This window comes from Varanus komodoensis, unplaced genomic scaffold, assembly GCF_004798865.1.
Source record: "Varanus komodoensis strain SLA01 unplaced genomic scaffold, ASM479886v1 scaffold9, whole genome shotgun sequence".
Lineage (NCBI taxonomy): Eukaryota > Metazoa > Chordata > Lepidosauria > Squamata > Varanidae > Varanus > Varanus komodoensis.
The window spans coordinates 5,950,229-5,962,385 of record NW_025336598.1 but is presented as its reverse complement, the minus strand read 5'-3'; the positions used below and the strand labels follow the sequence as shown (position 1 = coordinate 5,962,385).

The 12,157-nt window shown below is 46.5% G+C and overlaps 1 protein-coding gene across 8 annotated transcripts in view; it reads right to left on the bottom strand.

Moving 5' to 3' along the window:
- HTT (huntingtin) overlaps positions 1–12,157 on the bottom strand; it is a 454,323-nt gene that overhangs the window by 265,761 nt on the left and 176,405 nt on the right. For all 8 annotated transcript variants that reach the window (XR_006413521.1, XM_044417924.1, XM_044417925.1 and 5 more), the window contains one exon: positions 6,114–6,241. Coding sequence is in view for 7 of the 8 variants with exons in the window: in XM_044417924.1 (XP_044273859.1) it covers positions 6,114–6,241 (128 nt within the window). In the remaining variant the exon portion in view is untranslated. The remainder of the gene's footprint in view (positions 1–6,113; positions 6,242–12,157) is intronic.

Sequence of the window (12,157 nt, the reverse complement as noted above, 5' to 3'; positions counted from 1 at the left end):
GTCCTTGTGTGAATGTCTAGCCTGTAGTGCTTGAAAGAGCCTAGCATATATTGAGGATGGCATGGACCATGTGGACCATGTGGCAGCTCTGCAGACTTCTTACAGGGTGATCCATGTGAGCAGGGCTGCGGATGTGGCCATCGCTCAGATACAGTGAGATACAGATACAGTGAGCCCTTTGAGGAGCTCTGAATCAAAAGCCAGCTAACCTGTAGACCAGGAAATGGTGTTTATGACCCAGTTTGTTAATCTCTGAGTGAAGAGAGAGGGCCCACTCTATTGTAGCAGATGAAAACTCTTGGTGAGTGGTGAAAGGATTCCATCCTGAAGTAGTAGAAAGCAAGGGCCCTTTGGTTGTCCAGTGAATGCAGGGCGGCTGCCACTGAGTTAGTAAGAGGAGCAAAAAAGGCTGAAAGGGCAATGTCCTGACTGAGGTGGAACACCAAGATGACCTTGGAGAAGAAGATTGGGTCTGGTCAGAGCACTTCTTTGTCTCTGTGAAAGGTGAGGTAGGGAGGTTCTATGAGAGGGCACACAGCTCACTGGCACATCTAACTGAAAGGCCACCAGGAATGTGACCTTTCAGGAGAGAAAGCATTGGTCAATGATGGACAATGGTTCAAAGGGATTCTTGATCAATGCCTGCAGCATGACCAAAAGACTCCATACTGGTATGTAGGGCTGGATGGGAAGGTGAGTTTTGAAGGCCCCTAAGGAACCACAGGGATAAGGAGTGCAAGAACACTGGGCACCATTGCAGTGGTGAGTAGACGGAAGAGATTGCTGCCAAGTACAGGCAGATGGTGGAGGGTTTCAGCCCCTTCTGGAAGAGCATCTCTAGGAAGCTGAGGATGTGTTTGATGGTAGCATTTTGTGGATTAGAGTTCTCCTGGTATTCCAAGGTGTGAAAATAGCACCTCTGACCCTATCTGGTCAAATAGAACCTTCTTGCGGATGGCTTGAGGGCTGCATCAAGGATGGTTCTGACACTCCATGGCTGAGTGAGGCATATGGCATGATACACCATGATACACCATGCCAGCTCATGAAGGGAAGGTGGAGAACTTGTCCCTGGTTCTGTGAGATAAGATCTGGATTGCATGGTATTTGGAAGAAGATTCTGCAGCAGAGACAAAAGAGCTAGGTGGGGTGATACACTCCATCTTGCCCATCCTGCTCTCCCCAAGCACCCTCATGATCAGGGGAGGTGGGAGAAAGATGTACAATAGGTTTCCCCACCACTGGAGGAGGGCATCCCCCAGGGAGCTGATCCCTTACAGGAGCAGAAGCTTACATGTGTCGTATTGTCAGCTTTGGTAAACAGGTTGACTGAGAATGTGCTCCATGGGCTGAAAAGGTTGTAGATGTTCCTGGTGCTCAAGTGCCACTTGTGTGCATTGAGGCTTGTGCAACTGAGGCTGCCTGCCAGGGTGTTGCTTGAGTCTGCCATGTGGGTGGCCTGTTGATGCACCAGTCCCAAATCCTGATGGCCAGCTTCATCAGTGGGATTGACTGTGCTGCCCTGCTTGTTGATGTAAATGACCACAATTGTGTTGCTCATGGCTTTCTGGATGTGATGCCCATGCAGGGATGACTAGAAGGCAATCAGGGCCTTGTGGATGGTTAGGATTTCCAAGAAGCTGAGATGCTCAAAGGACTCCTGGCTGTAGCAATGGATTCCCCATCCCAATAGGGAAGCATCTGTGGTGATGGTAACTGATGTGTCTTAAGACACAGTAGCTGGTGCCCTTTGTCAGATTGCATAAAGTGGCGTACCAGTGAAGATTGTTCTGGATTCATGAGGGGAGCTCAAGATGCACCCCATGTGGATCACCTGATGTGTGGACGAATCAGAACTGCAAGGCTTCATTCGAAATCTTGGGACCATTGCAACTGTCATGACCATAAGGCTAAGCAATTTTTCTATTCAGTGTGATCTGGTGTTGTTCACACACTGAGTTTGGTGGTGATCTTGCCTAGTGTGGCTACTCTGGGAGGAGAGCTGTTACTGAAGGTGAGTCAAGGCAGGCTCCTATGAAGAGGATGGACTAGAAGGGAAAGGGAAGAGGTTCCTCGTGCATTATACACAGCTCCAGGGTCTGCAGGAGGGAACACATGGTGTGGATGAAATGTATCAGTCCTGTCTTAGATAGTGTGACCAGGAGTCAGCTATGGAAAGACCAGAATTCCTTGGAGGCAAAGGTGTGAGCAGATTGTGGCTATGCACTTGGTGAGACCCTGGAGGTGGCTGAGAGGCCGAATGGGAGCACTGAGAATTGGAAGTCTCAGCCCCAATTTGGAAGTGTAGAAAGTGTCTACACTTGTGGTCCATGGTAACATGGAAGTAGACATTATTCAGCTCAGTCAAGGAGAACTAGTCTCCTCCTTGCAAGAAAAGGATCATGTTCTATAGTGTCACAATCATGAATTTTCTCGGTGTGATAAACTAATTGATGCTTCTGAGGTCTAGGACTGGTCCTAAGCCCCAAGTCCCACTTCAGTAGTGTGAAGTACCAACAATAGAAGTTTTGAGTGAGGTCAGAATGATGGACTTTTCCTATGGCCCCTTTGGGGAGTAGCATGTCAACCTGAGACAACAATGTCTGGGATGGGGGCATGTTCCTTATGGTATGAAGAGGTGGGAGAGTATTGAACTCAATCCAATTTGACTCAATCTCTGCATAATGGATAAGATCCATGAATCAGAACTTATTGCTTCCTATGCAGGAAGGAATTGGGTAAGCTGCTGGTCAAAGGTGGTACACAGGTAAGAGTACAGGTGGGAGCAGTCAGTGGTAGTGCTTGTTCCCCTCTGGGTGCTTGCATGCCTATCTAAAGTGGACATTAGTGTCACACCTTCTACATAGATTGAGAGGATGGTTGGAGTGTAGTGGGACATTTGGTGTAGGCCCTTTGCTGATATTGAGGCTAAGGGGCACCAAACCACTTGCATGGCTTGGTCACTGACTGCTAGAAGCCCATCTGTCATGCTGTTGCACTGACCTTTTGGTGGGAGTCCATCCTCTTATCCATCTGCATGTTGAAAAGGCTCTCCCCATCAAAGGAGGTCTCTTGTGGGGGTTCCAAGGTACACAGCCAGGCATGCCCATGGATGGCTATGGCACCTATCATGGTCTTGGTGTCACAGTCCATGTGGTGCCATGCTGCAGTGATCTGTTGGCAGGCTATCCCATCGCATCACAGCTTAACTTGGAAGCTTCTGTCTAGAACATCCGGGCCAGGTTCCTGCAGCTGTCCAGCAGGTGCTATCACATGGCCCTGATCTTGTTCCACAGAAGCAACTGGTATTGGGCCATGGTGGGCTCATAATTGGAGAGCTGGAGGCCAAGTGCTGAACCCACATAGAACAACCATGCCATCCCAATCCAGGCAGTGCCCCCAGCCCCAGTCTATGTGCCATGTGTTCTCACTGTGTGACCTTTCCTGCATGGATATGACTGTGCCCAAGTTTGGCTTGGGATGCTTGAAAGGAATGGAATGTCCTTGTTCAGCACTCGCTACACAGTCTCTAGTCTCTTCAACATGGAGTGTGCTGAGGAGGGAGCTGTTTGCATCTGCCTGATCTTCTGCAGCTGGATAGGAAGCAATCAGATTGCCACCAGTTTTAAGTCTTCAGAGTCTGGGGCACTAAAGACCAGATCCATGACTTGATCCTGTTGTTGCTCCATCTTAAGACCACAGGAGCTCACCTGCCGAAGTACTTGCACTAAAAGGGTCCTGCAAGGCAACAGTGGCATTGGGTGATATAGTAGATGGAGCCAACAACACTGAAGATCCCAAGTCAGAGCACTAATTCTCTGGTCATGATGAAGGAAAGGCACTCTTGATCTCAGGAATCTTGAGATCATGAGTACTGGGGATCCATGCTGCCTCAGTACCAAGGGCTCATATCAAGTGTTGGGAGCAATGCCTCAGTATCAGCGCAATGGTATTCACACATTGGTATTGATGATGCCTGTCTTGAAGTCTGGCAATCACTTAGTACTGAAAATCACGGTCATCTTCAAGTGATCCTTGGGATCCCCCTAGGGAATGACATGGTGATATTGACCAAACAAATGCTCATTCCCAGTCAATGAAGGGTGAGTGAGATCTGCCCTTGCGCTTCCTCAGTTCCCAGCAATGGTGTCAATCTTAGCAACAAGTGAGTAGAACACCTCAGCATAAAGCTGACCTCTGAAGGCAGTGGTGTTGGCCTTGGTGAGTCACAGTTGGATCACCTCAAAGTCAAGCTGGTCTCCAAAGGAAGTAGTGTCGTTCCACAGAACTCTGTCCACAGTTCAGACTTCAAACAATCTGCCCAATGTCTCCAGGTCTGTTCAGTAAAGGTCTAGCAATATGGGCAGGCCTCCACAACATATTTATCTCCCAGATAGAGGGGCAGAAGAAGTGACCATCCAAGAGGAGACCATCACAGCAGTCAAAACTTCTAAATGCTGCCTACTGACTCAAGAAGGAACAAAGAGCAGAGAGAGAAAAAGCAGAAATATATATATATAGTGGATTTTTTTTAGGGTTTATAATGAAAAGATGTGAAGGAGGGAGGTAGATTAGTGAAATTAAGAGAAAAAGTCAAGGATCTGGAAAAAATACTCAAGAGAGAAGCACTTCCCAATCTAGCCATGATGGCGATTATAAAGGAACTGAGGGAATGGGAGGGAGCCCCTCTCTCAGGAACCAGGAATAGAAAGAAAAGCTCCCACCTAACTGAATGTGTACATGGAGGCATCTGTCATGACCATAACACAATGACTCAGGAGTGAGGAACAGCTTTTCCTTGGAAAGTTTTGTGCACTGAGTCCACCAGAACAGACTGAAGTTGCTTCTGTGGGTGGTTGTGTGAACAAACCACAGCTGAAATGTTTGCATCCAGAGCCTCTACGAGCCAGTTGCATCTACGAGTCTAAGAAGTCACTGAATCTGGAGAACCAACACTGAATGCTGCCATGGGAGCTTGGAGGTCATCTCTACTAATGCTGCTGCTCTGGGTTCCAGGAGATACTCTGACACTGTGGTGAAGTCTATGTAAGCCCTACCAAAAAGGTAGACTGGGAAGAGGAAAAAAGACTTTTTGATATTGAGGCAGAAACCCAGTCTATCCAACAAAACACATGTGGTGTAGATGCCTCTACCAACTGAGACATGGATGGACTCACCAACAGTCAGTCAAGCAAGTATAGGTATACCTGGATCCTTTGTAAGTGGAGGTGGGCCCATACTGAGGACATGCACTTTGTAGAAACGCTAGGAGAAGCTGGGGGAAGTCCAAGTATAGAAAACTCTCCAATTAGTACTACTGAATAAAGGTGCTGATTAAATGTTAATTAAGCAAAAGTTCTAAAATGTAGACAATGTCTGATAGCTGTATCCAGATGTATTTGTTCAGTCGTAGCTTCTGGGATAAGTATCCTCACTTGAGCAAATGCTCTCCATATTTGAGGGCTTTAGCAGTACTGAAAGTCTAAAAAAAACCCTTTTCATGGCAAGGTTTAACACTTTCCCTTCTGCAGTACTGAAAGGTCATTTCTTAGGATGATTCATCTCTAATTCTGATGAGATTGAGACTATTTCTCATGTGCAGTTTTATTGTCATTTCTATAAAAGAGTCAACTAATGATCACTGTATCTCCTTTCTGAGATCCTCTCCTGGATTTCTGATTGCCTTTTGTTTGTTTAGATGGCTCTAAGGCCAAAGTAACTGTTCTCGAACATTGATATTAACACCCGAGATATAAAATGGTGGAAAAATAAGCTGCATTCAGGTTCTGAGCATTGCTGGATCTGCTTTTTCTTTTTGTATTATAGTCAATTCGCTAATACTTTTTGTTGATAACATTACAGTTGCAAGAAGGTAGAAATGCTCATGGTATATACCAAGGATTTAAGGTTTAAATTCTGACAGATATGATGATCACAGGTTTCATTTTCTGTTACAAGTATATAAAATGAATTCAAGAAACAGAGGATGTAATATTGGCCAATCTAATTTAAAATGTATTAAGCAAAGAAATATAGTAATATAGATTTAACAAGGCAATATCAAAGCATGCATTCATAAAAAGTTTTATTTTAAGTTCAGGAGGGGATTGTACCTTATAATTGGCATGGGTAGCTTTCAAAACATCATACAACTTGAGATATGAAGGAAGGTGATAGAAGTTGCCAAGAGATGATGATCTGCTTGCTGGAGCAGGACCTGAAGCATCAGTTTGCCTGGGAGCTTGTTAATAAAAAAAGAAACAAAGTGTACTTAAATATACTGTTTCAACTTACCTATACAGATACCAGAACTTAACATACTGTTCTGAAATCAGATTCTGCATTGAACATTGAAGGGCAAAATTATGCTCATACATTTAAAGCAATCTTCTTCAACTGCTGCCCAACTGTTTTGGACTACAACTTTCAGCATTCCTAACCACTATCCATCCTGACTGGGATGGAAAGGAGCTGAAGTCCAAAATATCTGGTGGACACCAGGTTGGCAAAATCTGAATCAAGGTTAGACTCAAGGGGAGGGGAGGGGATTCTGCCAGTATAAGCTTCAATTTTTTTCTGCTTTAACAAATGGCAACTACTGAGCTAATATCTAGAAAAGGCAGGTTGCTTACTTGTAACTGTTGTTCTTCAAGTGGTCATCCGTGCATTCACACCAATGGGCTTGACACACAGTGCAAGGCCTCATTCGGGGAGAGACATCCAATGCTTGATGCCATGGAGTGTGTGGGAGACTTTCCCGCCCCTTGGGCAGGCAGTATATAGGAGACGGCTCCTGCCCAATCCCTCAGTGCCTGAAGACTGCACAGCCCTAGGCGTACGAGGGATCCTAGGTGTCCTGTGGAGGACACAGTGACCCCGCCCTGCTCTGGCCCATATGGGGCGGAAGCTGACGATAGCCAGCAGGGCAGAGCACATGTTGTGTGAATGCACGGATGACCACTCGAAGAATGACAGTTACAGCTAAGCAACCTGCCTTTCTTCTTTGTGGTCTCTGTGCAAACACACCAATGGGTGACTAGCAAGCTTCCCTTCCCAGAGGAGGGGCTATCGTCACTGCAAGCTTGAGGATAGGACTGCCCTTCCAAAGGTGCAGTCCCGTCTAGCATGGACGTCTAGCTGGTAGTGGCAGACTAAGGTCAAGGGAGTGGACCATGTCGCTGCCCTGCAGATCTCCTGCAGTGGCACACCAGCCAGTAGTACAGTGGATGCGGCTTAGGCATGTGTGGAGTGCGTGCATGGACATTCCATCAGTGGGATTTTGGCCATCTCATAGGCAAGGGAGATAATATTGGAGACCCATTTCAAGAGTCTTTGACTGGAGATGGGTTCACCAGTTCTGGGGCTCTTGTAGCATACGAAGAGGCGCTCTGAGTGGGGGACAGTCTCAGTCCAGGCCTTGTAGAAGGCAAGGGACCTCCTAACATCCAAGAGGTGGAGAGTGGCCTCGATGGGGGTGGATGGGTTTGGAAAGAAGGCTGCCCTCCTGTTTGCCCTGAGGGGCTTAGAGGAGCCTTCCCCAGGGGGGTTATCCACTCCCGGGGTAAAGGTTGTGAGGGCCCGCTGCCACAGGGCTTGCCTGAGATGCATGGCTCTCTGCCAGTGCATCTGTTTTTTAAAGGTCTCACAGTGCAGGCAGGTCTCTACGCTGTGCCCCTCACCTAGGAAGAGGAGGCACTTTGACTGCCCATTGTTAGCAGGCATTCTCGCTGCAGAGGAGGTGTAGTGATGTGGACCTGAATCGACCATGTAATCCAAAATGGATCACACATGGTCAAGGGAAAGGAGAGAGGAAAGAGCTGCAGCATGAAGAGGGAGAGAAGAGGAGAGAGGTGGCTGGCTTCTTCTCTCCGCAGGTGAAAGTTGAAAGGCGCAAAAGAGAGGTTATCTTTTTTCTTTTTTAAGAGAAAGAGGAAGACAAAATGGTGAACAAGTAAGTAGAGTGAGTGGAAAGATCCGATCCAAGGCGAGCTCGAAGCATGGTCAAAAAGGAACTGAGGGACTGGGCGGGAGCCACCTCCTATATACTACCTGCGCAAGGGGCGGGTCTGGCTCAAGCCCACTCCATGGCACTGAGCTTTGGAAATTTCTCTCTGATTGAAGCCTTGCACTGTGCATCAAGCCCATTGGTGTGTTTGCATGGAGACCACGAAGAAGAACTTGGCATCCATGATCTACCTGATGAGGTCTAGAATCGTCCAAAGTAACAAATCAGCAAACAGAAACTTTGAAAATTGACAGATTCCTACTTCTGACACCAATCTGTAACTTGGCATGGAATATATTTATTTCAAATTTTGGTGAAAGCTACTGGTGCATGTTATCCAAACTTGTTGAAGCCATGTTCTCATTGGTTTGGCAATGGTTTGAACAGCAGTTCAAAAATCATTAAGGTTTTATTGCCCCATGAAGACCTATGACAGCAACTGCTGGCAGAGTTATGCTGGGCATACTCTGACACTACAATGCTGCTAGTTCTCTAAGGTTTCCAAAGGAATTATATTCTGGAAATTTTTATGTGCATGTTGTGAGTCAAGTTTTCCTCCCGTTGCACGTTCAAGACAACAGAGCTTTACAAAAATTCTTTATTAACCAAAGGATTATCCAGCAAACACACTCTCACAGAATGTATCGCTGTAAATGCACAGAGCAGTTTGTTGAACCCCATCTAAGCAACTAATTCTAGAAACCGTCTTTTTGAGTTTGCCTGAGCCTGATCCCTTCTGAAGGGCCCATTTGGAAGCAATCCCACCTCCTTTCTATATGGCTATCCTCTAACTGGCATTCCCTACTTTCCCAATGCCACATCATGGGGTCAAGAGTGGTACCAGAACTGTCTGATTTTGAGACCTCCTCTCCCATGCCTCCACCCAACACCTGTGCATCTCGGTTATTCTCAGAGACTGTCTGAGTGCTTGGTCAGAGTGACACTGAGATAAGTAGAACTTCTCAAAGTCTTGAACCCCACATTCCCAAGTTCCCTCTGTCTCCTCCCTTTTGTCCTTTCTTTGGAATCCAGATTGGCATGACCCATGAGTCCGCACCAGAAACAACTGCCATCCTCATTCCCAGCATTGTCATACTTACTCCTTTAGTTATAGAATGTGGCCTCACAAAGTACATCTGTCCAGGCTGGGACCCTAGTATTTAATTTTTTGAATGTTTATCTTTTGCTCCACTGAGATCCCAACCTGGATCAGTTCCTGTCCTGTCCACATCAGGCCTCCAATTTACATTATGAAAAATGCATTCAGTTGTAATGTAAATTGCAGGCAAAGGGTTCACACACCCTACCCTCTCCTCTAGCATTCTGTTCTATAACAGCTTATCATTTAGCAAAATGGGAAAAATCCAACTACATGATTATTGTGACATGCCATCTGACACTCACAATTTTGTAGGGATAGGGATGGAATCATCACTGGGGTGAACAAAAGTATCTAGGCCTCACACCATTTTTCTGAAAGGAAATGTGCAGCAAAAGGGCAACAATCCTTGTTATTACTCTCTGTGTGGTGGGTAATGGACATGCAAGGATGATGTCTCACACTAGGGACAAGCAACACTTTGGGTGGGCATTCATACTCAATGTACACTCATTAAAATGTGAGAATCTAGCCTTAATTTAGGAATTTTCATCATGTATAAGTTTTACAATTGAGGAAGGGAAGAAGGGATGGAATCCCTAGCTCCATCACCTCTCTCACCCTTGTTTTGCTGTCTATTCTGGAGGGCAACTATCCACAGAAGAGAGCCTCCTCTATTCATGGAAGTTCTTGAGAATTTAGAATGTTGATGCTCAAAATGCAGTATTGATTACCTTTACTTAAGTATTTATACTCCCACTTCACATATAGGTAGGAAAGCAGATTCAAATACAAATTCAAGAGAGAGTTTAGGGTTGTCAATACTGTAACAAACTTTTCTATCCCGTCCCCTACAGAACCTCTCAGGATGGCTTACAATAACATGCATAATGTAGACCTGTCATGAGTGAAGCCAGCTGGAGTCAGGGGTCAGACTAGATGGCCTAGGAGGTCCCATGTGACTCTCTGTTTTTGTGTTTCTATGTAATTATTAATTTCTTTAAATAAAACCAAACCAGGGAAATTCAATGATAAGAAAAATCTGCTGGTTTAGAATCAAACCACCTTTTTCTTTGGTCAGTAAAGAAGCCCATTGTCCTGTATTGCTATTAGAAGCTTCCAGGCCTACTTACTAGAAGAATGCTCCCTCTCATAGTCTAACCCATTACGTTAGCTACTGATGTAAACAACAAACTGGCACAGGTTACAAGAGGATTCTCCTAGTGATGTAAGTAAAGTTCAGATGTTTCATACGTGTGAAGGGGTAGAGGGGCTAATCTATCTTCCCTTGGCTTCCAACAAACAGGTGCTGGTGGTAATGATGCCAGGACAGGAATTTTCTCGGGCAGGATGAGACATGGGACTCCAACTGCCAGGATGTGTGGGATTATTGGGTGGGGGCAGAACAGCTAGGGTGGGCAGAGTAGCACTTGTAACAAGAGGCCAAAGGAAGGGGCAGTTATGGAAGGAGGGGGGTGGAAAAGGAGGAAGATGAGACTCAGAAGGGGTATGTTGGCGACATACAGGTATGTGAGGGGATGTCACATGGAGATGGGTAGAGACCTGTTCTCCCCTGCAGAGGAAGGCAGGACGCGCTCCAACGGAGCAAAGCTCAGGGAGCCAAGGTTCCATTTGGATGCCAGGAAGCATTTCCTGACGGTCAGGACCTCGAGGGTGTGGAATTGCCTTCCACAAGAGGTCGTTGAGGCCCCATCGGTGCAGGTGTTCAAGGAAAGGCTGGACGTCCACATGGTGGGGCATGTCGTGAGTGGAGCCGGCTGGTGCCGCAGGTCAGACTAGATGGCCCAGGAGGCCCCTTCTGACTCGCTCTGTTTCTATGTTTCTATGTATCTGTAAACTCAGAATGTGTGTGTGTGTGTGTGTGTGTTAAAACAGAACTTCTTTTTGTAAACTGCAATAACATAAGAGACCTGATTGTTTAAAGTAGGATTAAACCTGCAGGTACAGAAAAGCTACATAAACAGAAAATACAAAGTTCAGCAGAACATTATTTCAATGGACTGCTCTTAATACTGACTATATCAATTAGTCTGCAACTTACAGATGACTATAACTAACACTTTATAATCTCATGGAACATTGAACATAAATCTACTGTCAGGTTTTAATAGTGAGAGTTGTACCACAGTCTGTCTGTGGACCAAGTGGGACCAACCAATTCCAGCTGCATATGTATTGGAAGTATCTGCAAATCACTCTTTCATACAGGGCATATGAAGCATGGCTCTAAAAAGCTAGAGTGAAAGACACTAGTGCTGCCTTTCTCCTACATCTGGACTGATCCAGTTTGTGACAGAAAGCAGGTTGGCACAGGCAGAGATGCACCCACTTTGCTGGCACAGCATGGAGACCAAGAGAGGTGGGGCCACAGGTACAGGGTCCTGGTGTCAGAGTAGAGCACCCTGCCCCTGTCCCAGGACAGGAGGTTGTGCTACAGGGGGAGACAGAGGAATGTCTGCCTGGAGAGGTGGAAGAGGTGAAGGAGTCATGGCTGTCTTAACCACCATGGAGTAACCAAGGTGCAGGTAGCCCTGGCCCTCTGAATTTTGGCCACTACCCTGGTGATGACCAGAAAGGGTGGGGAGGAATAGTACGGAGCTCCTAGCCATTTGATGAGGAAGGGATGCAGTCCCTTGCCCTGCTCTGGAACAGGTCTGCTTGCACTTGGAGTTCTGGGGAGTGGCAAATAGGTCCACTTGAAGATGATGGAGGTGCAGAGAGGAGAAAGGAGAAACAAAGGAAAAGCAGCTTCAGGGAAGGAAGCCAAGAGCAGGCCAGCTTTGCCTGTTAGAGAGACCTGTGGCCCTGGCAGCCAGAAGGTGAAAGGCAATCCATTGCCTGGGAGACCAATTTCCTCATCACGCTGGTTATGATGCTTTTCTTGTCTTAGGTCCAGGAGGAGGTGACTTAGGCCAGGGCAGTGACTAGGCCCTTTGGGAAGCATGACTGTGGTGGGAAACTGGAAGCAGCAGCAAAGAAACCCAGTGAACAAGCTTACTGTCTGCCTGGGTCTTTCATGGAAGTTAAGAAAC